This window comes from Dermacentor variabilis, chromosome 4 (genome assembly GCF_050947875.1).
Source record: "Dermacentor variabilis isolate Ectoservices chromosome 4, ASM5094787v1, whole genome shotgun sequence".
In the NCBI taxonomy this organism is placed as follows: domain Eukaryota; kingdom Metazoa; phylum Arthropoda; class Arachnida; order Ixodida; family Ixodidae; genus Dermacentor; species Dermacentor variabilis.
This window is the reverse complement of record NC_134571.1, coordinates 22,541,229-22,568,468: the sequence shown is the minus strand read 5'-3', so window position 1 is coordinate 22,568,468 and position 27,240 is coordinate 22,541,229. Positions and strand designations below refer to the sequence as shown.

Genomic DNA, 27,240 nt, shown 5'->3' with positions numbered 1-27,240 from the left:
AATCAAACTTATTCATTACAAAAAAGGAAACGGTTACATTTTTGTTTTACAGACGAGGGTCCCAAAGTCGAAGACTGGTACCGGGACCCTCGGTGGCTAATTATAAGAAAAAATTACATAGGGGGCAGGACAGAAATAAAATTTACAAACTGGACACTGAGACAAACAAACAAATAAAGTGCAAAAACAGAAACGTGATTAGGACTACAATGTACAGTATTATTATGAACAAATAAATACAAAATCGGTGTACAACAGAACCTTTAAATTATGTAAAGAAGGAATGGAGCGAAATAGAGAAAAACATATTTGGCAGACCCAAATGAACATAAAGTACAGATATCAGTGTGCTAAATATATACATATAAAAATTTCAACAGACATAAAAAGCAAGAGAATACATAAAAAGAAGCATTTATAAACAAAACGACTAAAGGCAACGGCAAGCATGTGAATAGCAAGACAGAAGAAAAACATTGATAAGAATGAATAAATAAAACATTTGAAACCATTATTGCATCAATTTGTCAAAAGGAAATCTTAAGGGATATTTTGAAGGCATAGAATGAAGGGAGTGATTTTATGTTTGATGGTAAGCGATTCCATAAAAATATGCCAGCAAAAGATAATGCTAGTTTACCATAATTAGTATGAACACGAGGCAGTAAAAAATTCCCGTTAAAGGCAAACCTAGTTATATTGTAGTTATGTAAATCATTTAAGTCAATGAATTCGTAAAGCAATTGGTTGTTAAGTAACTTGGAAAATAAGATGGTTAAGTTATATTGATCAAGTTCACGGTCACTAAAATGAGATTTTGACAGAGCAAAATGGATGCATTTGACTGGTGAGGACTGCTAGTAATGATACGAATGGCTTGATTTTGTAAATGCTGGACTGATGACAGGTGACAATTGTACGTGTTACCCCAGGCAGCGATTCCATAGGTCATATGACTATGAATAAAAGCAAAGTAAAGTGATAAAAGAGCCTTGTGTGAAAAGAAGGCGCAGGCTCTTATTAGAGTGTGAGTGCCAATTGCCGTTTTTTTCTTAATGCTGTTAATGTGGGAGTTAAATTTGAGGTTAGCATCCAGGAGAACACCGAGGAATAGAACCAAGTCACCGGCTAGAATTTGATGAGCACCAAGTGTTAACACTAGGGGAGAAGTTAGGACCCTGTGTCCACCACTATTGAATATTATATATTTAGTTTTCTGGGGATTAATAATTAGGTAATTACAGTGACACCATTCTATAATGTCAGTTTGCACAGCATTTAATTGATATTAATGAGATTAACGACGTGTCTGATAATGATAAGGTGGTGTCGTCGGCGTATAAAATGCAGTGAGATGAATGTAACAGGTCAGGTAGGTTATTAATGTAAATAATAAATAGTAATGGACCGAGAATAGACCCCTGAGGTACGCCTAGATTAATTATTTTAGTTTGAGAAAGGGCACCCGCTACAGAAATCATGTACTGCCTATCCAACAAATAGCTTTTTAATAGAGTTAAGGCAGGACCAGTAATACCGTATGCTTCAAGTTTGTTAAACAAAATGCTGTGATTAATCGTGTCAAAAGCTTTAGTGAAATCTAAAAAGACAGAGCCAACGAATTTACCACAATGTATATGACAGCTGGCATTCCAAGCTTGTTCCTTTTTTTTTTGCATAAGCATTAGCTGGTTTGCCCAAGGATGAGGAGTTTATTTTATGGTTCCTCACTTTCTGCTTCTTGCGCTACACTTTTTGGCAGACTTGGGATGTGAAGAGGAGCCTGTGATCATCACCAGTGGAAAAGAATTTGCTCTTGTGAAGACAGCCTCTGGAAAGGTTAAACCATTTTCTTGCGATGTACCAGATTTGGAGAAACAGTGCATGAGAGAGCAGTAACTCTGGCTTCTTTGATGCCAGGAACAAGTGCATGTAATGCACCCGCTGGCTTCACGTCAACACGTCAACTTTAGGCCATGTGTTCATGCAGATCCTGTACACAGGCAACGCTCAGAGCCTTGGCATCAAGCAGACTGGTACTGCAGCTGACAAGTGGACTGAGCTGCCCATCACAAAATGCCCGAAGATGACAGAATGCTCAGTGGGGCATGACGGCACCCACGCACTTCTGGTTTCTGAGAATGGGGCAGTGTTCTTTGTGGGTGCTGCCCGGCGAGGGGAAGATGGAGATGTTGGTAAGCCTACCCTTCTTGAGTTATGTGCATAGCAGGTTACACATACAAGAACATGGTAAAAACATAACAGACATTGAGACTGCTCTCTGAAACTGGGCTTAACATGTTCAGTGAGTACGTGGTCTCAACGCGGACCAAAGTGTGCCAAATATATTTGCATGCACTGACTTTGTAAAGCTGAAGAGGAAGGTTCTTCTTTCTCATTTCCTCGGTGCTACCTTTACCTTCAGTGGGTATCGATAGTGCAGCACTAGGTGCCATCTGGTTGTAGCTATCCCAACTACATTTTGAGAAGTTACTACATTAACAGGATTTTCATGTCGGGAAGGCAAGATTCAGGAGAGGTAACAGTGTAAAGAACACCTCTTACAAATATTCCGCATTCCGACTGTTGACCTTGCAGGAAAAGGCAGGCGTCAGCCTAAGCCTATGAAGCCCAAGAAGATGTTAAAGATGGAGGGTCACTTTGTTGTCGCATCTGCCTGCAATAATGGTACCAGTGCCTTGGTCACTCGCAGTGGACAGCTGTTTCTTTTTGGGAAGGACAGCAGCCATGCTGATCGCATGACAGGTGCGTGCTTTCGGTCCTTGCTTTTTTTTCGTGACCTGTTCTGAGACATGTTGGGATGGGGCACTTTCTCTGTGTATTATGGTATACTGACGGCAATGCTTTCACCTTAGAAGGTGAAAACTGTTTAGCAATTTCTCACACTCTTCGTTGAAAGTACTAAAGGGTTGTTTGCTTGCTGTTCTTAGTGATGATTCAGCAGAGACACTGCCTGCTTGTTCTCACCAACTCCCTGGCCACATGGCCACTTCTGGGATTCCGCAGAGGCTGTGTTGCTAGACCATGCCATCAGCTTTCACCACTGCAGCCATACATACTCCTAGCTGACCTCCAACATTGAGACAGCAAAACGTGACTTGAAAAGAATTATTGATGCAAAAGCATCAAATGGCCTATTGAGCGAAAAAGCCGCCATCTGTCGTATGTAGCAGCAAAATGGCAGGTAAATTCTTATTGGCTGCGACGCAGTGTCACAAGCGGTCGAAAGGGAACAGTTGCTGCTGCTACAGTAGAGCTCCATGTGTTGTGTGAGTGCATCACTGCAATGCCACGTCACCCTTGCTCTCGCTATCGGAAGCCTGCATTATCTGCGCATTCCTTGCCTGTGCAAGCTCTCACTTGCATTCTAACTGCGCCTCAGTAAGGCCAATTTCTAAATGTGCTCACTTGCCCGTGAGGAGTTCATAACTCAAAGGGCCACTCAGCAGCAATCAATTGGACATTAATGCTTTCGCATTGACAACTCGTAAGACGTGCTTAGGTGTCCTCGGATTTTTTTTTTTGTATTACTGGCTAAAAGAACTGCACAAATAAATTGTGGTCTATTTAAGTGAGGTATACACAAGGTAACTTGTATTTTATAGTTACTTATTGATAATTATGTTTCAGAGCAAAAATTCGGGACTCCGATGCATGTTGCATTGCTGGTGGTTCTTTGACACTTGATGCTGAGCACACCACTGCATGCCATTGCTGCCTGAAAATGGTTGTTGAAGTCTCTATTACAGCTTCGCTGTAAAAAGATGTGGAGCACCATTCATGTCTTTGGAAGGTGACAACAGTGAAAAAAACATTCAGTAATTTTTTTTTTTATTAGAATGTATTGCTGTTGCCATCTCTATAGTAACAAACTCTTGCTATGAAAGTGTTGTATAGCTTGTGCATTGTTGGTCTGACATACTTGCATATATCTTAGCATCTTTACCTTGATTGCTGGGTTACAACGGTAAAGTGGCATTTGTCACTGGTTTGACACTTCATTTGTGATGTTTTGGCAGGTCTAGTGACAGGGCTAAAGGATGTGACTGTCAGTCAGGTAGCCCTAGGAAAAGCTCATGTGGTGGCCTTGACAACTGATGGCCGTATTTACACTTTTGGCATCAACCATCGTGGCCAGTGCGGCCGTGAGTTTTCCTATTCATCGAGCAAAGATGGTGAGTGCACTTTTTATCTTCTGTAAGCTTTATATCCTATCAGAAAGAAAATTTGCTGTCACAATATCTTTTCAAATCAGTGGTTATTACTGGCTGGTTTGTTACAAAGGTGAAAAGCTTAGTCTTTGCCTAAACTCATTCATTGCTTAATCATCATGATCAGATGTGCACATGAGCATGTACTATACATAAGTGGACAAAATGGCATCTCCTGAAGTTTGTTGATTTGAAAGGCACTTTCATTTACCTAAACCTGTAGCAGGCGCTGCACTTTAAATTATGACATCTCAGGTCATCTGAAAAATTGTACTTAACAGGTGTTTCTCTTCATTACTTATAACAAAATATTCTTGTGCACGTTACTGTCAGTTTCTGTAATACTAATAGAAATCAAAATGATTAAGTCATTAACAGGCATTGACAGACCTTATGAAAGTGGAGGCAATAGAATGGAGAGTGACAATTCTTGCTACACGACACAATAAGCAGAGCAACATAAGAGTGGATGTCCTTGCCATTCTGAACATTTATCTTCAGAAGAGCAGTGTTAGCAGAATCAATTGGGTATGGCAGTGAAATGAGCAGGTGCACAGCAACAACATTGTCAATGACTATATAGATACGTTCGATTCACCTGCACTACCTGAACCAGTTCATGAAGTGCTGCACCCTGCCATTTGTTTCAGTGGTGCAGCAATAGTGCCCTCTGAACCATGCCGTTCAATTTAAAAGGCGCAGAAAAGGTGCAGGGCTGGTTCACGATTGTGCTGCACCCGCTCTACTGTCGGTGCCAACTTGGTGCAGACATACAGGTGCGAAGCAGCAGCGCAGACGACACACAGCAGACGACACAGCACACATGCACAAGGGCCATTAAAATCCCCTAAAACCTTGCTGCTTAGGTATGTCTGCAATGTCTACGCAAGTATATTTACGCCTCGGAAGCTATTCAGGACCTCTCCAACTTACGCACTTTGCACATTAATTGGAAAAATATATAACACCTGCACCCTGTCTGTACTTTGGCATTTGTTTCTAGTGTCGGGGTGTGCTTGCGTTGAAGAAATAGAGCTGTGCAATTTCTGAACTTCTCGTGAACTGCCGTGAACTGGTTCACAGTGGTACGGGCAAATTGAATGGACCTTATAGCAAGTCAGACATTAGAAGAGGTGCACTGGCAAAAACAATACCGTATTTTTCCACGTGTGACCTGCTATTTCCTATAATCCACACCCCCTTTACAACAGCCCGTAAAGAAAAATTTGCGCATAGCCCTGGGAAAAAGTTGACAGTCACTTAAGTATCCTTACATGATTCGAATGCAAAAGCATGAGGACTTGTCTAAGTTATCACTTTAAAATTAAAACTGCGCCTAACTTCACCTTGCTCTAATTTGTACCAGCCTTAATCCACTTTAATCCACCATAATCCAATTTTGCAAGTGGGGCAGGTTGCTTTTTTGAGTGTGGGCCAGGGTTCGACGCCATGGGTTTTCACCGCGGCAGTTCGCAGTGCGAGCTGCAGCAGGTCTAGCGCCGGGAATGCGATGTCATCTTTTTGTCATGTGGGTTTTGGTACTATCGTACAGTAACGCCGGACGCCGGATTTCTCGCTTCGTGGGGCATATAATGCTTTTGCATTAATAACCGCAAACCGTAAAACAAGGCTCAAATCTTTGCAAAAACAGTCTCTATTCACGGATGCACGATTCATCCATGTCATATGTTCGGGCAGTGTCTCTGTCCCTCCCTCCCCTTTGTCTTTGGTGATGCTGATACAGCTGGATTCACACGACGGACGTGATTGCAGACAAATCAATCATGTGACACTGAATGTGAATCAGATCACTTCGCACCTAACATTCACACAACAGAGGATGACAGTGCGGACCAAGCAGCTGTTGCATGGGCAATAGCGTCGGAGCAAATGTGGTTGAGCCGAAAATACCAAGGGAGTGGGCGACATAAGATCACATGATATGCAATCTGCAATCGCAAACTTAAATTGTGATAAATATGTAGGGGTGGGGAGAGGTCGAAGTTCCGTAGGAGATAACAGAACCTTGAATGGCAGAGAACTTTGCTTTTATTTTATTTTCAATACTGCCAGTCCCATCAGGGACCATAGCAGGTGGACATACAGAAATGAAAGATATGGTAATAAACGTGCACATACAAATTGCGTGTCAATAAGCCAAACAAGGAATGTAAAGGAACAAGGTAAGAATACATAAAAAAAAACAAATATAGATATCACATTTCTAGGAGACATGCGCAGCAATACAGATAATACATTATGAAAAGAACAGCAAACGGGAACAAAAATAACAGTAAACACCTTCACGATAATCAGCATGGCTTACAAGAATTGCAAAGCATATTATGTGAATAAGACTGCGTTACTGAATACTAGATGTGGATTTTTACCGTGATGTGAACTGAGATAATGAGTCTGCAGAAATGACTGACAGATTGAGGCAATTCCATTCCCTTATCACGAGGAGCAAATAAGAGTACATGAATGTGTCATTATGGCATGAATATTCTGTTAAAGCGTGTGCATGTTTATGTCTCGATGATCGTGACTGCGAAAAATGTATGTATTTTGTTAGGTCAATCTTATAATAGTTGTGAATCAAGTTAAATAAAAATTTTAGCCGTGCTTGCTTCGCCCTTGATGAGAGCGTCGCTAAACCCGATATAGCCGCAAGGTTAGTGGGTGAATCTGTACGCTTATACTTGTTGTGAATAAACTGCAGCGCTTTTCGCTGTACTTTTTCCAGTTTCGTTATGTTAGTTACTGAGTGGGGAAACCAAACTGTGTTAGCGTACTCCAAAACCGGTCTAAAGAAAGTAGTATACGCGAGAAGCTTAGTCGACGTTGGTGCAATGCGGAGACATCTTCGCAGATAAAATAGCTTGCGTAATGCCTTTGAGGTCACGTTGGCAATGTGCGCGTCCCATCTCAGGTCAGAAGTTAGAGTGATGCCTAAGTATTTATGCTGGTGAACTTTCGTTAGCATTGTGCCGTTAACAAAGTATGGAAAGTCGTAAGGTTGTTTTTTTCTTGTTACCATCATGCAAACTGATTTAGTTGTGTTTATCGTCATTTGCCATTTTTTGCACCAGTCATTTAGCTGTTCTAGTGAGTTGCTAAGCAAAACATGATCTTCGTAGGTGTTAATTGTTTGGTAGAGGATGCAGTCATCAGCAAACAGTTTGATGTTACAGTCAATATTTCTGGTTATGTCGTTAATGAAAATTAAAAATAACAGTGGCCCCAACACGGATCCTTGGGGGACGCCTGATGTGACAGGCACTGTCGCAGATTCCACATGCTGAAATAGTACGGATTGTGTTCGGTTTGTTAAGAAATCTGTTACCCAGTCTAAAATTTCCCCATCCCCAATAAAACCTCGTAATTTTGTTAATAATTTACTGTGGCATACGCGATCAAATGCTTTGGAAAGGTCTAATAATATTATATCAGTCTGGCTACAGTTATTGATGTTAAATGCGAGGTCATGCACAACTTCCGTAAGCTGCGTGACGGTTGACAATCCGTGGCGGAATCTGTGCTGGTGTGGCGTTAATAAGTTGTGAGTGTCAAGAAAGTTTGTTAGGTGTTTAAGGATGATATGCTCGAGCATCTTGCAAGCGGTGCTAGTAAGAGATATTGGTCGATAATTAGAGGGCAATAAGGTGTCTCCTGTTCTGTGTATTGGAATGATTTTCGCATTTTTCCAGTCGTCGGGTAAGGATGATTGTGATAGGGATTTTCGAAATATGAGGCCCAAGTATCGGCTGCACCACTCTGCGTATCTCTTTAGAAAATGGTTTGGAATGTCATCTGGTCCGCATGATTTTTTAGGGTCGAGGGTGAGCAACATGTTAAGGATACCCGCGTCAGATATGATTAAAGGATCGATGCGCGATGTTGAACTGCTACTCAAGTCTGACAGGTTACCGTCATCTTTTGTGAAGTTCGAGTGAAAATAGTTATTGTACGCATTAGCGTTCCTAGAAGGGGTTCCAGAATTGCTGAGAGCTGTTTGTCAGAAAGTTAGGCAGCGTTACATGAAAGTAATGTTCCTTAGCTTCTTTGGCTGTCTGTCGAAAATGTGCTACTGCACATGCTAGTTTGCTAGTTTTGGATGGGCATGGTCCATGATTTTTAATAGAGTTACGTATCCTTTTTAGATGACGTTTTGCGTGGATGACTTCCCGAGTTATCCATGGGCTTGTTCTTTGTGGTCGCTTGTTTTTTAACGGAACATAGTTAGTTACACAGTAGCAAACCATATTCTTAAAATGAAGCCAGGCTTTGTTCACATCGACTGACGGGTCGGAGGTTATTTCAGTGAAGGCTTGAAATTCATGCGCAAGGTGGGTTAGTATGCTGGCGTCATCCGCCTTCTCGAAGTTGGGTACTATAGACGTACTACAACGCGTTCTTATCGAGCAGTCCAGAGGCAACAAGCATAGCGGTATGTTGTGATCTGAAATGCCTTCAATAATTTCTGTCTGTGCTTGGTGACCTGAAAAATGATCACTGATTAGTATAAGGTCAAGGATATTGTTTGCTGAACCTTGCTTACGCGTCGGTTCTAAGATTATTTGGTGAAGGTTAAATGATAACATTAGGTCAAACAGAATTTCTGAAGGTGATGTGTGATGCATAGTAACCCAGTCTACGTCTGGAAGGTTAAAGTCTCCCATAAGGATAATTCTACAGTTGCTAGCATATCGGTGTAGAAACTCATGAATGGCAGAAATGCTCTCATCACCCGAAGAGGGGCTTCTATAGAAGCAACCCACACAAATAGCAGTATTGTTACAAAGAATCCTGCAAAACACGCTTTCAGCACCTGATACATCTGGCAGTAAAACAAATGGAAGTTTTTTCTTTATCACAAGAGCCACGCCACCCCCACAGGAACCCCGATCTTTTCGAATGACTGAATAATTCGGTGGAATGATTTCATGGTTGGAAACATCCGGTGAAAGCCACGTTTCCGTGACGGCGACTATATCAGGTTCGCGATCAGTTAACAGGTTTTCGAAAGATTCTATTTTGTTTAGTAAGCTTCTTGCATTCACATTTACGATTGTTAGTTGTCTTATCGAGCTCTTCTCCGCGTCATTGGCGGGCCGTTTGTTTTGCTTGATTCCACTTCGTTTTTTTTTAAGGGGTACTTTGTCATTAGTTTCGTCGTCCCATACAAAGGCGGGATTGTTAATGTACAGTTTGTCGAAGGCGAGGGAGACTTTGTCGTGTTTGTCGCGATTTTCTTTGGCACTGTTCCATAATTTCTTTCTAATGCCCCGTATTTTAGTAGAAAAATCTTCCCCAATGGCAAATTTTGAGCCTTTAAGTTTAAAACCTTTTTTCAATATTGCCAATTTGTCGCGGGAATTTAGAAGTTTAAAAATTACCGGCCTAGTCTTTTTCGCTTGCAGTCTGCCCAACCGGTGTATGCGTTCTATCGTAACTGGGTCCAGCTCTAGGATATCTTGTATGATATCTCTGCTAACCATCTGCTCAAGACTGTCGCTCGTTTCTTCTTCCGATTCCGGTATGCCATAAACTATTAAGTTAGCTCTCCTGCTTCTATTCTCAAGGTCATCGATTTTTTGTTCCATTGTTTCTATTACGCGACTCATGTGGGAAATCTCGGTCTGACAAGATTGTACTTTGCTTTCTAGAAGTGCTATGGCATCTAATTTGGTCTCTATATCTGCAAGACGTTCTTCCTTTATTTCTTTGATATCAGCAGCAATTTCCTTCAGTTGCTTAACGATGTCCTTTAGTTCAGGGCCGGGGTTCGTTTCGACGTCTCCTGATAACAGTAGCAACTTCCACAGAAATACAGCCATATCATACACCCCGTGACATAGCTGTGGGCACGGCAGCACTACCAAAAAACGGTCGCTAGAGCGGAAGCATTTTCCAAAAGGCCTTCTCACCTGCACAACGAAGATGAGAGGATTAGCGCACCGCATGCTAGTAGTGCCGCTGTGCCCACTGCCAATGTAGTGCCCGTGCAGGATATATATGGTCCACTCCTGTGGTGGCGCTCGTAGCGGCTTATGCGCCGAACAGTCTGCGCACGTTGCCGTCCCAAGGTGACTTGGCCGATGATGGTCTGATGACGTCAGCGTATCCCACACGTGGACGAGCGCCTTATTCACCGGTGGGGTGACAAAGGTTATCATGGGATGGTGGATGCTGCTCTTGGCGCCATGAAAACACAGACCAAGGGCGAGCTGCTGAGGTGTGGCTTCACAGTAGTGTGTGCCATAATGCCGTGAAGCCACACTTCAAGGCGAAATTCGCATATTTATTTATTTATTTATTTATTTATTTCAAATACTCTCGAGTTCAGATAGCATTACAGAGAGGAGTGGGAGAGAAAAAAATATATATATTCAATTGGTTCAAGAAGAAGCACTATAAACAGCAGATTTGAATTTGCCAGAGTCTGAAATAAGAACAATGGTGGCAGGGAGGTGGTTTCAGTCGGAGCTTGACAAAGGGGTGAAAGAATCGCTAAACATATTTGTATGAGAAACAGGAACTTCTACTTTATACTTGTGATCCAACCTGGATGAAGGCAAGGTGGGTAGAGGAAAGACAGCTTTTGCAAAACAGGGTTATATTGGTAAACTTTATGGAAGAGGCAAAAACGGGAACACTTGCGGCATACTGAAAGATCTGAAAGGTTTAAACTGATCTTCATTGACATGATGCTGGCATGACATGAATAATTGGAAAGAATGAAACGAGCAGCTCTTTCCTGAATACATTCAAGTGTGTTAATAAGGGTAAGCTGACAAGGGTCCCAAATAGCAGAGGCGTATTCCAGTTTCGGTCTAGCAAGTTTTCTATAAAGATAGTTTAAGAGAAGATGAGCATGCGGTTAGCATTGTTAGAAATGTAGTCTACGGGGGGTGCGCCATGATAGATTGTTAGCGATTTGAACTCCGAGATACTTGTAGCATGTTACGGGTGACAAGGGATAACTGTTAATGATATAGTTGCACGCAGGGATGGTGTTAGAACGACGAGTCACATGCATGACTTTACATTTTTCAGTATTTAATGTCATGCACCATTTAGAACACCACTGTGACATATTATTAAGATTGGGTTGAAGTTTACTAATGCCATACGAGTTAGTAATTTTATGATAGAGAATGCAGTCATCAGCAAACATTTTAATAGATGAAAAACTGAGGCAGTTTGGAAGGTTGTTGATATATATTAGAAACAGGAGTTGTCCGAGAACTGAACCTTGGGGAACGCCTGAAATTACAGAGGTAGGACTTGACAAGAATTATTTTCAAGTACACACTGGGTCCTATTAGAAAGCAAACTCTTAGTCCAGTAGAATACTTCTTCATTTATGTTAAGTTGAGCTACTTATGAGAGGAGTAAGTCGTGTGAGACAGTATCAAATGCTTTAGCAAATATACAGTCACTATCAACTCATTCATTAGTGAAAGTTCGTTACGGAAAGTTAAAAGTTGCGTTTCACTAGAGAAATGTTTTCGAAAGCCATGCTGAGCAGTGTTAAAAAACGAGTGAGACTCCAGGAGCTCTGCTAAGTTAGGATATATGCCATGTTCTAATAACTTGCATGGTATGCTTCATAATGAAATGGGCCGGTAATTAGGAGAGCGCGTGTTACCTGATTTGTGGACTGGAACCACCTTGCCTACTTTCCGCTCGTCTGGAAGAATGGAGCATTTCAATGACTGTGTGAAAAGCTTAGACAAAATAACTGAAGAAAAACTGCTGTGCACCTGATTATTTTAGAACTTAAAGAATCAGGCCCACATGATGAGGAAAGTTTTAATTTCTGTATTAGACAACTAACACAGACAGAATCCACAAGAATTGGATCCATCGGTAAAAACCTGATAGCTAGACATGTACTTAACAGCGATTGGGGTAGGGCTGTGAAAATTGTAAGCAAACAATTCATTTAAAATGCCGTAGCATTGGTCAGGAGAAATGGATGCACCGTTGCTTAGCATGAGGTGTAAAGATTGTGTTTCGCTGCCTTTTATTAGGCTCCAGAACTTCTGTGGGTTTGTGTGAAGGATAGAAGGCAATGTAACATATAAGTAATATTGTTTTGCACTAGATGCAGTGGTATTGTACTGTGTCTCAACAGCATGATAATGTGACCAGGCAGTAGTAGTATTCTTTTCTTTTTCATGATGAAAAGTTCGCTTTTTTCTGTTGCGTAGCCATTTTAAATAGGCGTAATTTTCTTTTGAGGCTCAAAGCACTCAATCAAAGACACGATAAGAAAGGGGGTTAACCTCTGCTCAATCAAAAACAGTAATTCATTTTTATATAAAAACCAATTCACTCCAACTGAACGCTACTGAAAGCTTTGCATGTATTCTATAAAAAAATTTTCCATTTCACTAGTGATAGACGCCATATCCGCTTTATTATAAACGTGAATGATTTTGATACTTTTTACAGACTGAACACGTGTCCGCGAAGAAAAGTTAAGCGCCACATGGTCACTGAGTCCTTGGAGATAAGTTAGGCAGGAAACTTTGGCGGGGTGCGTAGTGAAGCATAAATCCAGGATGCTGGCCAATGAGGCAGAGATACGAGTAGGATTGAACACAAGTTGTGTAAGGTTAAAATCCGAGCACACATTAACAAACTGTGAACTCACTGCAGAAAAACGCTTAAGGGAAACCGAATCATTCCGTATTGTGATATCTGGGAAATTGAAGTCGCCAGAAATGCCACATCCGAACATTACTGTTAACTTTTCAAATTTTTGGTGGGGGTTATACGCACAAATGTATATGGTATTCTGTGGGAGTGCATCGAAGGCAGCAATAGGAACCACAGCAGCAGCAGCGTTCAGAAGTCTGGTTGTGCTGGTAGCAGCATTTTATGCCGTTGGGCTGAGAAGGTCGACAACAAGAACATGACGAGCTGCAATGGACCAGGATTGAGGTTACCTGCAGCAAAGTAGCTTTTGCAAATTCAAGATAATAAGGCAAAGTAATGAGAGCTGATGGAGTAGCTACAACAGCCAGACTTTCCAAATTGTATGTTTGCTAAGGAGTTCTAGAAGGATGTTGTGGACAATCCATATGTCCATAATTTATTGTCTAAGTCCTTGAGTTATCGTTGAGAAACATGCACTAAAGGGCCCTAAACCAGTTTTTATCAAAGCGGAGAAATGCATTTGAAGTTAAAATAGGCTATTTCAGAAACACTTGCCACAAAAAGGACTTCAACGCTTTCAGCAGAAGTAGAGTTATTCGTAATCAAACATGTCCTTCGCGGTGCTTCCGCTCCTTCTTCACTGCCTTGCACTGCCTACAAGGCCTACAACGCTCCACCTACTGAGCGTCATTATGGTACGCAGTTAAAATTTGAGTTTGGATGTTAACGCAGATGCCACTGCTTCGGATTTTGGTGCCTTCGACATGCCAAATGTAAGCCAAACATGGTTGTCTTCAGTGAGCCACAGTGCACTTAGCCAGTGGACTCGATGCGGCTGCGGTATTTATGCTACGTGATAGACCACAGCTACATGCAACTGTAGTGTGCACCGTTTGCTTTGTGCACCACAGGGTTTGAGTGTGTGCTAGTGCTTGTCTGCTCGTCTGGTTGTATACGTGGTGCGGATCGGCTTTGTCCTTCACCAGCTTGACCGACGGATAGTAGCCACATCTCGCATGCGCATTTTGCAGCACTACCAATAAGTCTGCCAAAGCATCTAACTAGGAGCTGCCAGGAGTCAGCGCACGCTGGCAAATGTGCGTGTGGTCTGACTTTAAATTTTGCGTGGTTCGAGGTTAGTTGACTGTTCAGTGTTCAAAACTAGATGAAATTAGTGAGACCCGACTTTATGACACTGATAAGTCGGGTGGCCAAAGTATAATTCCTACGTGGGCGGCCGTGGCCGAGCATTGGCAGGCGACAGTCGGCTTCTTCCAGAAGTACTGTATTTACTCACATAATGATTGCACTCGTGTATTGATCGCACCTTTGAATTTTGTCGTCAAAATTTAATTTTTTTTCTTTCCTGTGTAATGATCCCATGCTGACCTTGCCGCAGCGATATGTTGTGGGCCAAGTCTAGCTAATAATGATCGCACTTACCATCTGTTGAATGCTACGCGAACGACTCTTCAAGACAAACCAAGCAGTCTGCACACACCAAACATTCTTAAGCAGATGCCCCATTTCATTCCTTTCATCACTTTCCGCACTTCCATGACAAAAAAAAAAAAAAAAACAAGCTACAACCGAACTTGCCTTTATTATGTGTAGGCTTTATAATGGTTGTGGCCAACAACAAAAAAGGTGCCTTTCGATTCTTCTCGTCTGCACTCACGGGCACACAACAAATTGCGAGCGGCAACGATAGTAGCCACGTTTACACAGATATGTTAGAAGTGTACCCTATTCATAAGCCAATGCTTGTAACACAGCTAAGATAAACGCCCACCCTTAGCGGAAACGTGTCATATTAGATAGTAGTGAAGACAAATGCTGCACTTTCTTTAGCATGCCCGCTATGTTTCTATGTCACTGGCAGCTAAGCACGCCCATCTGTTTCTGTCCCCTCAAAGTGGACATGGCTACGCTATTGCCGCAAACTTGCCAATATTATCGATAGATTCATTACTGATACGGAAGAAACTGTTTCAATGCACGTAATGCACTCACAAGAAGAGAAAAAAATCGCGTTTGGCTTGCTCCTCCGGCCGCCATTTTTGTTTTGGTGTCCTGCACTACATATAGCGGCAACCACCTATTTGTTGACTTGTTGTCATCCCGCAGCAAACGCGGGATGAATGTAATGTTTTTTTTTTGTTTTCGCAGGAAATTTAACCCGCGCAATGATCGCACCCCTGAATTTGTGTCAACTTTCGTGACAGAAAAGCGCGATCATTATGCGAGTAAATATGGTATGCATAATTATTATCGAAATTCAAAAGCAAGTTTTTTCTTACTTCATCCTGTTTATTCAACTATGTCAATAAATATGCGCAGTAATGATAGGAACAAGCGCACTGATTGAAACACGCTTCTTGATTGATGTCAGTTATTGGCCAATAGCAGCAGCGTATGGAAATCTGCTATACAGTCTAAGCTCAGTACAACGGACCCGCGTACAGCATACTTTAGGACATAACGGACCATACTTCAACCTTAGTTTGCTCTGCCTATTTTATTAATGCAGCGAAGTTAGATTTTAACGAACCTCGCTACGACAGACTATCGGCTACAGCGGACAAAACTAGCGGCAATTTTTGTCATAATTAGGCATATAAAATGGACTTTTGCCTTGTCGAAACAGGCTGACAACTGACTTGCGAGGGTCAGCCAACAATCATGGCTCAATATCGCACACGCGACGGAAGAAGGCAGGGCGGAAGGCGCGCCATCTACTTTTGCTCACGAGGCATGGGGGAGGAGGGTAGGGGAGAGAGAGTGGTTCTACTGCTGCAGTTGTAGGTGACTGCTGCTTACGGCGAGGCCGTGCGTTTCTATTTATGCCCAAGCCCAGTGCTAGACCACTGCGTCACCATGCACCGGTCATGTGTACCACGTTTCTAGGTACTTTTTCTCCGAAGCGCCACGGCGAGTGCCACAGATTTTTGTAGGTACATACTTGGTGGGACTAGGGAGATGTTATGCCTGGGCGCACAATCTGCTCATGCAGCTGTCGCTAAGAGAAAATAGGTTTTTCAAAACATACCGCCTAGGCTATTTCGAAATAAGTGTTGTGTGTGGAAGCTGAAGTAACGCTGGATGAAATTTTTCAGTCTGGATAAGGAGATGAAGGGGTATAATAAGAAGCTGGTCGTGGTGTGTGAGGCACTTCGATCTACAAAAGCTGGGATAATCATGGGGCATGGAGGGTTTCTCGCACCACGAGCCACATCATCGCTGCGCTCAAGCGTCTTTTCCTTCTTGACATCACTATCTTTCTTCCAGCCGAAACAATAGCAAGGCGCTGGCGCCACACATGACGCATGTTAAACAAACTATCGCGTGACGTCCAGGAACACACACAAACAAAATCAAGCAGTAACTCCTCTGGGAGTTAGACTAAGTATGTGTAAGCACTGTAAGCATTGTGCCACTTGCTCATCTCCATGCAGCCCAGTGTCATTGCCAATGTTATATAACTTTATTAAACCAGTTCTAACGACAGCTCATTGGCGACACAAACTGGTGCCGACAGCAGCACACGAAACATTGACGATGCAATTAAAGTACAGCAGATGGAGGCGGCGGGTGCGCTGATTACCGTTTTGGTCTTCATAAACCATTATCGCTCTTTAGCACCTTATCCATCCACATCAAACCACTAATATAACCGTGAACGTACTCAGCTGGCTGCTTCTTATGGCACTGCCGCGCGGGCCGCATCTTGAAAGTGATCTGCGATTCCCACAAAGAGTGCCAACTGCTCATAGCTTTGCACGCTGTGTTCTCGCCGCTCACTTAGTGTTGAAGAGACACGTGTGCCCACAACTTGACAGTGATCTGCGAAAGTAACAGAGTGAGGCGTTTGCTGAGAGCACCATCAGCACTGTGTTTTCGCCGATTCGTTGCTGTTGAAGCGAGAGGCAGCGCAAAGGCAAATTCGCTCACTGCTGCGGGTGCTATCTCGAAAGCGGTCGTCTTATTACGGGGCTGATGAAGGGACGGTTTTCTCGTTGGGTAAGGATACAAGTGCTTATGCATTTAAAATTACAACTCACCTACAGTGCCTAAACTCTGCGAATGCGGGCTGGCTCGAGTAGACTGCGTGTCCAGGCACAGCCAGGGACGCAAAACCAAATAGCTAGAAGGATCTAGGGCGCGTGCCGTGGCGCTCAGGTAAAAAAGTACCTAGAAATGTAGTACCTGCGGGTGGCGCATGGCAGCACAGTGGTCGAGCACTGCGCTTGGACATTAATAGAAACACGCGGTGAGGCCATGCGTGCACCAGATCTTGAAAGCGATTTGCGGTGAGGACAAAGTGCGCACAGTGCTGGTAGCTTAATATGTTCTGTGCTTTTGATGTTTAGTTCGCGTTGAAGTGACAGACAGCATGAAGGCCAATTTGCTCGCTGCTGCTACCGTGCTTCCTTACTCCAACGCTTTGACAGCAACTTTCCGCAGTCATCGAGCAAGATGTGTTTATGTTTACCTGTGTGCGCATGACATTGTGCTTGTTAATTTAGTTAGTAAGTGAATGTTTACAACTTTATACGGCCGACAAAACTGCTATCCTTACTCCGTGTAGCTGTCTACTAATTTGCTATTGCAATTGATGCTTCGCCTTTCAGGCGAAACTGCGTCGTTTCTTTGTTTGTTTTTTACTTTGGACATTCGTCATTCACTCTTTACAATAACGTTGTTACACATCGCGACCAAAGTTTTGAAGTGAGGTGTTTCTGATATTACGGACTTTGGTTAAACCTGACACTTTTTGCGGATTATCAGGGTCCATTGTAATGTGAGTCAACTGTATTATGAAATAAAGCGTTCAGAAAAGAGTGAGGAGCAGAGTCTGTTGAAAAGAGAGTATTTGATAGAAAGGTGAGTGTACACTCTGCTTGTAAGCTCTCATGTGCCATGTACGACTACAAAGCTTGGCTGAGATGTTCACTGCAGTGCATGCTATCCGTGGACCGTATTTTTTTCACCGAGCCTGGGGGGGTGGTTCAGAACACCTATAAGGTGGCGGGGGGAAGAAGGGCAGGGGTACTTGTATGCTATCACATTCATTAAGTGAACCTAGGGTGCCAAGGAGTTTTTTTTTTTTTTGTTATACATTCTTGCAGAGCTACTAGTTCATAGGTATAACTTGTAACTCGGTGTACATGATCCGTGTTGCGTTTGAGCAAAAGAGTGCTAGCTGAAAGATACAGGCATGAGACAGTTTTAGTATAGCGAACGCAAAATCCTTGTGTATGCTATGAAATAGTGGGTCCAAATATGCTTATGCAGAACGCTATGAAGAAAGCTTTGCAGTTTACATACGCATGCTAACATTGAATTTAGCTTTGCTGGATTTATGTGGCTAGCATGGCTAGCATAATGACATCATGACACTGAGGAAGCCTGCTTGGATTTGAATTTGGCCCATTACTTGCTTCTCATCGCAGCAGCAGCAAAAAAAAATGATGAAAAACCATCTTTGGCATAATTTTATCTCTCTTTGACAGCTAAGTATTGGTGTTGTTTTGTCGTCATTATTAAGATCAGCCATCTGTTCTGACGCTGTCGGGCCTAACAAAAGGCGCATCCATTGCTGCTACTACATTTGGTGTTATATATCCATTAGCCATGAGGAATGTTCTACTCAGGGTATCATCAAGAACATCTGCATAGTGTGGTCGTACCCATTTTGCATGTGTCTATATAAACAGTAGAAATGGTATATGAAAACTGTCTGTTAATCCACCGCATCATTTTGGTGCAAAATAGATTGTTAGCTTTACTGCAGTGCCATCTTTATCGCATTGAAAGGTTTGCCATGGTAGGGCGATGCAGAAGAAAGAGCATGCTGAGCTGGCTGTAGTCATCGTCTGAATGCCTCTGCCATAAACCAATGTTCAATCTTGCATGTTCTATGTTTTGTACAGTAGTGCCTAAACAGTTCCTGTTCCTTGTAATTCTATCAGAACTGACATTTTTATTACTGTTATGTGCCTGTAACCCACAATAGTGGTTGAGTAACTATGGCATTCTGCTGCTGAACACAGGGTCGCAGATTTGATTCCCGGTTGTCACAGCTTCATTACAATGTCATTCCAATGTAAGTACGCTTGTGCTGAGTCATTGGGTGCCGGATAAATAGCCCCAGGTGGCATAAGTTAATCTGGAACCCTTCAATAAGCTGCCTGTCGTCACCCCTGTTTTGCTTTGGTCTATGCTTTATCTGGTCAATCAGTAAGCATGAATGTTTTGTGCCTCTTGATGCAGTGCATCCCATGGCCTTGGTTGTGACTGGGTCGGTAAACCTGCTGCCAGGATCTGGCTCACGTGCTGGTAAGGCTGCTCACCATAATGGAGTTATCGTAGGAGAGGAAGAGGATGAGGACCTTGAATCTGAGGAGCAGGACATTATGTGTCCACCTGGCAAACACAGCTGGAAGGAAGCATTATGCAAAGTGTGCACTGTTTGTGGAGAGTGCACAGGCTATGGGGCGAGCTGCATAGCCAGTGGACGACCTGAACGCAACCCTGGAACGTGAGTGTCACTAAATGTAATGGTATGAGGTGACAAAGTCAGGAATTACTGATGAAGCCGCATTAATAGATCATACATCCTGTCTTTTTTTCTTTCTTTTAAGCATCCTGTATGCCCCTTGAAGTTATTCTTCATAAACCCTTCCCCTACCACTGATAAATATAGTCTTCATTAAGTAAAAATTAAGGGTATATGAATGTCTAAGATTTTGAATAATAGTAAAGTATTTTTGATGTTCACTTTGATTTGAAAACCAAGTATTCGAAGCTTTTGAATTTATTATATGATGTGAATATTTGAAACGAATAGTATTTGGCTGACTGATAGGATTTGAACATTCAAAGTAAGGTTGTTTCTAGCACCTTTGTTCATGCAGATAATTGTGCAGTGTTGTTCAGTGAGCTGTATATGCAAACCTTTTCTCCTGAGGATTTTAATGGGAGATGTGGTCTTGTGCAGGTCAGGTTATATTCACATGAAATAGAATACATGTTTTGTGCTTTATATGACACTTGTAGTCAATGATTAATGAAATCAGTGCTCCTGAATGCCACCTCACACCAGGTCAAATGGAGGACAGCATCAGTCTCGTCTGATGTTATTTGAATCACTATACAAAAAGTGGCAGCTTTGCACAGAGAAGGTGTTGAAAATACCTCACCACATTTCTTATGCTTGTATAAGACTGTGTTTCAGTATGAAAAGGCATGGTTTAGAGTTCTTCTTGGGGATCGTTGTGAGAACTGGGGGCCTTTGAACCACATTTTGAGAAATTACAGCCTGTATGCTGTCAGTCACTAATGCTAGCGGTATGATGGTCTATTGGTGGTATAACGCTATGGATTTCCTTGTTATTTAGGCTCTGTGGTTGTGGGAAGGGAGACTGCGGATGTTTGACCTGCGGCTGCTGTCGAGTGTGCGCTGCTGAAGATGACTATGACTCTGAGCTGGCTGCTTGGAACCGAGCGGCAGTGCCAGCTGTTGATGGTGGAGCGGCAGTTGGAGGAGCTGGTGTTGGTGGAGTGGGTAGTCCATTACTCGACAACAAGCAGGCCAAAGTGATAATCTTCGATATGCGATATGGAGGTGTGCATCAATTTACTTGTGTATCACAAGTATTGCATGTCATTTCCCGAAAAGGCATTTAGGGCAGTTCTTATGCAGTTTACCGTAATTACTCGCATAATGATCGCACTCTCGTAATGATTGCACCCTAATTTTGTCATCACAATTCGATTTTTTTCTTTCCTGTGTAATGATCGCACCCTGAACTTGTCGCAGTGATGTGCCGTGTGCCAAGTCTGGCTAATGATGATCGCGCTTACCATCTGTCGAATGCTACATGAACGACTCGTTAAGACATACCAAGAGGTCTGCATGTACCCAACATTCTTAAGCAGATGCCCCATTTCATTCCTTTCATCACTTTCTGCACATCCATGAAAAAAAAAAGCTACAACCAAACTTGCCTCGGCTTTATTATTTGTAGGCTTCATAATGGTTTTAGTCAACAAAAACATAAAGGGCGCCTTTCGATTCCTGTTGTCTGCACTCGTGGGCACGCAACAAATCACAAGTGGCAATGATAGTGGCCACTTTTACTCTGATATGTTAGAAGTGTACCCTATTCACACACTGACACTTGTAACGCAGCTAAGATATTCGCCCATCCTTAGCGGAAATGTGCCGTATTAGGATAGCAGTGAAGACAAATGCCGCAGTTTCTGCAGCATGAATTCTGGAATTGATATATGTGCCCTTGCCCCATCAGAATTTTCTCGACTTAATCAGCGTGACTAATATTCATGTTTATACGGTCAGCTATTTCAGAAGTGCATTAGAGTTTACAGCTTTTTGTTCACACTTATATTACATATATATGTGTATATATATATGTGTATTTTTTTTTCATCTGTCATGTGTGAAACGTTTTGTAACTTCACTACTCGCAACTGTTCACTTTTCACTTAGTGCTTTTCATGCATTCTTGCAAAACTGTGTATTTTTGTATTGTTAAAAACACGCGGCAGCTCCATGCTGCCCATGTCTTGTGGTCATAGGGGGCAGGGTGTTTTTTCAAGCTGCACTTGCAGCTTTTCTTCCCTGTCTCCCCCAATCTGTTGGAAATAAAAATATTTTCAACATATTCAATGCCCGCCATATGTCTCTATGTCATTGGCAGCTAAGCGCACCCATCTCTGTTTCTGTCTTCTCAAAGTGGACATGGCTACGTTATTGTCGCAAACTTGCCGATATTAACAATATTATTCATTACTGATACGGAAGAAACTTTCAATGCGCGTAATGTACTCAGGAAAAGAAAAATAATCACATTTGACACGTTCGGCTTGCTCTGCCGGCTGCCATTTTTGTTTTGGTGTCCCACACTGACAGTACAGTGTACTAGAATAGGGGCAGTGTGTTCAGACGGTGGAACGCACCATGCACTGCTTCTTTGAAGCCGGAAGCGTAGACAGGTCCCCGATGTATGTGGCGGCGCTGCAGCCGCACGGACTGTACGGACGCGTTCTCCATGTGTTGCGGCCGGTTGCAGCGTGCTTGCTTTGAAGACACTGAAGGAATTGCTCGAGATTCTGTTTCGGGAGTCGCATGCAAAAGTTCTTTGCGGCTTCTTGAGCCAGTCAACGGCAGGTGGGCTCCGTGTGGCATTGTGAAGCACTTTGGCTCTGTTAGAATACTGTGAAGGAGAGGATTTTAAATACCTATTGACATCTAGACTAAGCCAATCTAGACTAAGCCAATATAAGTTGGAGAACTTATTGTGAGGTAGTTGTGCGGATCCAGTGATCACCCAACGCTGTCAATTTTTTATTTTATAACTTGGGCGAAGGCAGTGCAAACAGGGAACACAGAGGTCAGTAAAGATTCGGTATTGCTACTTCACTCACCTGATAATTCTGACAAGGAAGGGGACGTTGCGTCACTTGATGAAGCTGGAAATCTGACGCTGGTAGAGCAAAGGCTAAACAGTACACTGGGAAAGTACCGCGCTTACGTGGAGGAAAGGAGCGATGACCACCTCATCCAATATATATGGCAGGGTATGTCGCGCAGAAATTTTTTACTTGCAACAAATGTGAGGACTGCTGCTCTCTTCTTTTGCAGAACTTCTTCTTTTGTCAGTATAGCAGAGTCTGAAAATTCACGAAATTTGGGACAGGGGAGGGTTGCTGTATCCCTCCAAGTTGCTTTTGGAAGCACTAAAGAAACTTGAGGGAATGTATTTACAACCTTCTTCAGCAAAGAGGAGCTTTGCAGCGACAGCATAGTTGATTTCGTGATTCTAGTGAAAGCTTTAAATTTGGCTATGCCACAGACTGCAAATTACATGCTGATGGTTTCACATCAGCAGTTGTGCATTTTTATATCTTAACAAGGCTGCACCCTTACGTTAATTAAAGGTTTTAATCAGTGAAGAGAAGCGCGATGAAAAAAGCAATTGCACTTTAAAATTAGTTATACTGTTCTTAGCAGACTGGTGCAACATGTATGTATGCTGACCCTTCTTTGTCTTTTTTATCTGAATCCACAAGTTTTTCTGGTGCATTCAAAAAGCTAAGTTTGTGAATATAATTAAAAAATGAATTAAGGAATTCATTTGCACATACTAATTCCGCTGTAGGTCTCCATTGCTTGGGATGGAATGTACTTGCACTGTTTTTCTGTGTTTTGGCATACTGTGTGTAGTTTTGCAGAGATCCCTTTTACTTGGCATCTTTCCTACCTGTTTTATTCCTTTCATAGAAATGTAGGCTGTCGGTGTGTCTCATACTCGCACATGAGCCTGACATTCGGGAGCACTTCATGATGTAAATATTAAAAAATCACGAATAAATTGTAAATGTAGTTGCAGGGCTTCGCGAAATAGAATGAAAGAACGAGGGACAAATGTTTTAGCGAAAGAAGGTATAAATGCCAAGCAGGGAAGCTCTTTGGCTTTGGGCTATGTACGTACATATTGTTTTGCCTTCTTTTCTGCAACAGCAGTCGAGGAACTAAGCGCTTGACCATCGGTCACGGATGCCATGGCCGTTTTTTTATGAATGCGAACCACAAAAGAAAATGTGTGCACCTGGAATCCGAGTTGGTTTAAATCAATTCGATGTCCTTTACTATGGCGTTATTTCCAGCTGAATTTTCCCTCCGATTAATTTCTGGTTACGTGGCAGCGTTGCTCAAAACAAATTTAACGGCTTTACGCCACTACATCGGTGTCTGCAAAACCTTAGCTGTCAGGTTAATAAATCTGTCTAATGGGCGTTGAGATACGCTAAGAGTGCACATATAATTCATCACTTATATGAAGTGAGTTTCGGGGATGCATCTTAACATCGGCCGAGCATTTGCTCATCTATTCGACTAAGACAGAAAATTATCAAAATATCAACATGCAGCGCTGGCACTGCACCGTCTGTTCCGTACAGCCCATGTTTCTACAGCGCCATCTCGTGCTATCTACATGAAGCGCCTCAGCGGCGAGCGCTTTTTGAACACACTGCCCCTATTCTAGTACACTGTACTGACAGCGGCAGCCGCCTGCTTGTTATCCCGGAGCAAATGTAGCATGAAAAAAGAAAATGTTCCTTTTCGTGGGAAATTTAACCCACGTAATGATCGCACCTCTGAATTTGCGTCAATTTCTTTGTTACAAAAGAGTGCGATCATTATGCGAGTAAATACGGTAGTTCTTTCCCGCATGCACTGCTACAGTCGACTTCCGGTAATTTGATACTGACGGGACTGAAGAAACTGGTCGAATTATCAGGCAGGTCGTATTAAACAAAAGGAAGGGAAAAAAAAAACAACAACACCGACTTGACATTAACTTGGCAGTATTGCCTTTAAAGTTAGCTTCGCAGCCATACAGCCGTGATACGCGGTGAAATACCAAGCAGGAAGAAAATGCCACTGTTATGGAACGTCGCATGTGTTCCTTAATTAACACACGTACATGCACTGTCTCTGGTCTCAGTTCGAGCATCTAGATGCATATTAAATTTGCTGGCAGGCCTTCAGAGTTTGACATCGAGCCACGCTCTTTTGTTGGCTTTGAATGTCCCCTTGACTTTCTGAGTTTCTTTATTTTACCACCTTCCTTTTCGCTAGCTTACCCAAAACACAGATGGTTTTTCGTTGCTTCTCAGTATATAGTACGTGCACACACGTATAGCTAAAGGATGTATACTGGATTTGTTAACCATGTCATGAATGGCGGGCAAGACGAGGGCTTAAATTGCTACAGAAATGTCAGAAACAGCTCTGAATGGCTGCCAGTATGCTTATTACATGTCTAGATGTCTGTACTGTGACCAGAGATGGCACATCTGTGTTTGTACAAACAAGCAACGCATACTATGCCCTGTGACAGTGGCCCCTCTGCATTCCCAATATGCTTCAATGCATAGATTGCATATGCTTCACCTCATAACTGCTGTATTGCGGTAAAGCTGACTAGTTAAGTTCGAATTATTTTACGAAGTCCAATTTGGAAGGCGAAGTAATGAAAGTTTGGACCCATATAAATGTATGGGCACTGACTGAGACCTTCAGTTGGGATCAAATTAACCAAAACGTCTAATTCACGGAAGTCTGATATATTATTAAAAATGTTAAATGTGGGCTATTTCAGATGCAAAGCTTTAAGAAAACAACCTCTTTGGTACTTCTAACCAGGAAATGATGCTTATTGAAAAAATGGCTCCTGCATTGGCTTTAAAAGGCTTGCCTGCATTGCATCAACACCATGATAGAGCTTGAAAATATAACATGTATTTGAGCTTAGAAATCTTGTACAGGACGCGTGGGTGCAAGGCTTGAAGACAAATTGCGGAGGAGCATAGAAGAGTACCGCTTTCACCATCGACGGAAACAGGGCAGCCACTCGCTGAAGGCAGCTAAGAGCTCCCCTGGTGGCAGCTCCTTGAATCCATACCAGTCTGTCGGCAGTTCGCTAGGTGATGGCGCTGATGTCCAGGACGGGCCACTGGGAGGGCTGCAAACAGGTTGGTCATCGCCCACAGGCCATTTTCTTTAGATGTCACTTTCATGGCATTCTGGTTGGTTACACTCTTGTAATTTCTAAGGCTTGCTTAGAGGGATGTATTGTGCTAGTTTCTGTGCATTAGTGTAGTGGCACTTCATGGCACTTCACTTGCTATTGTAGAACTAATTTACTATTACTATTTACTATTACAAAACTAATTCACAACCACTTCTCCTGTCCGCGGTTACTGTCAGCTGTAGCGTTCTGCATGCCTCGCCCTAACCTGCATAATCCTAGCATTTTCTATGGGAATCCCTCTTGCACCTCTAACACTATAACATGTAGCGTTTTTTATGGGAATTCCTCTTGCACCTCTAACACTATAACACGCGCAGCATAGCCTTAGCCGCTTTTGCGCCATTAAACCACATTTAACATTTAACTATAACACGTCTTGTAACACAACAAAATAACTTGTGTGATGATCTTGATATATTCAGTTCTACTATTTGCTCATGATCTGACTTCCGTCTCTGAATACAGTTTTTTGTTGCACTTTGTAGTACTGTTGTTTGAGATATTCTGTTTTGTTTTTAGGTTTTATGTTCTTTATGTAACTCAAGTGCACTGATATTAAGGCATAAAGCTGTTCTTGGGCACATTAGGAAAAATAAGTAAATAAAAATAAAAGTTGTAGGGGGTGTTCTTTACTTTACAGTATACCGCGTGTCCCAGCTAATTGGACCAAGATCTGGAAAAAAGAAAGACAGAAGCTTTAGAGAAATCGTACCAAATGCACATTAGCGGTAGTCGTGCGTACTTAAAACCAGTATTTTGTTCATCGCTACATATTGATTAAAAATTGTTTTTATTTGGTCAACTTTTTAATTGTTGTTTCAATCTCTAATGTGTCAATTATAAAGTTGTAAAGAGCCTCAAATACCTCGGATTCAAGCATTTTTTCTCTGTTAAAATTTGCCTGGTTGTTATGACTGAGAGAAGACAAAAGCCCACAAAAAAGAAAGCATGTGGTGGGGCGTTTGCACGACTGCTCTTCTGCTGTGCTTAAGCGTGCGATGGGTGAACAAGCATGGCTACAGCGTGACTATGGCCACGGGGAAGTGACAGGGCGTTGTGCCAGTTGTAAGCATCTGGGCCTCCGGCTCTTGTCGCATGACAGCGCAAATGTGCGCTGCTAGCTGATTGCTGATGAAGTGATAAAGTGTCCGAGACTTCAAAAAAGAAGGAAACAGTTTTTATTCTGTTTCAAGGAGGAAAGGGTGAAGTGCGTAAGAGTGATGGAAGATGATTACTGCTACAGTAATTTTTCCGTGGGATAAAAATGACCTGATAAGTTTCTAGGTCAGGTGAACTCATCCAAACGAAAGTCGGACTGCGGCCGTGCTTCTTCACCCATTGTACGCTTGAGCGCAGCACAATAGTGGTCGTGCAAACGCCTTATCATATTTTTAAAATCTTGTTTTTCTCAGCAAAACGCAATCAGGCAAATCTTAGCACTAAAAAAAGACCTAAATTTGTGATTATTTGAGGCTCTCTACAATTGCCATAATTGCCATTTCTGGGATTCAAGCAACGATTCAAAATTGACCAAATAAAAACAATTAATTAATTTACCCTTTCAGGGTCAATGACATAAATATATAGCGCCGCAAACAAGTCCAAAACGGTCGATGCCGTATATTTACGGTGCCATCTGTACGTTTAAAAAGTGCGCTAATTTCCTAACTTCCCCCACTTGGTTTTCGTTGTATGCTTTGTTTGCTCTGGCACGT

General features: G+C 42.4%; 1 protein-coding gene across 1 annotated transcript in view; it reads left to right on the top strand.

Annotated features, from left to right (window-relative positions):
* Window positions 1-27,240, top strand: part of hiw (MYC binding protein highwire) — a 262,991-nt gene that overhangs the window by 27,123 nt on the left and 208,628 nt on the right. The window contains exons 11-17 of the mRNA XM_075688361.1: window positions 1,763-1,839; window positions 1,991-2,195; window positions 2,599-2,766; window positions 4,041-4,196; window positions 19,176-19,443; window positions 20,303-20,529; window positions 25,260-25,466. Coding sequence (XP_075544476.1) covers window positions 1,763-1,839; window positions 1,991-2,195; window positions 2,599-2,766; window positions 4,041-4,196; window positions 19,176-19,443; window positions 20,303-20,529; window positions 25,260-25,466 — 1,308 coding nt within the window. The remainder of the gene's footprint in view (window positions 1-1,762; window positions 1,840-1,990; window positions 2,196-2,598; window positions 2,767-4,040; window positions 4,197-19,175; window positions 19,444-20,302; window positions 20,530-25,259; window positions 25,467-27,240) is intronic.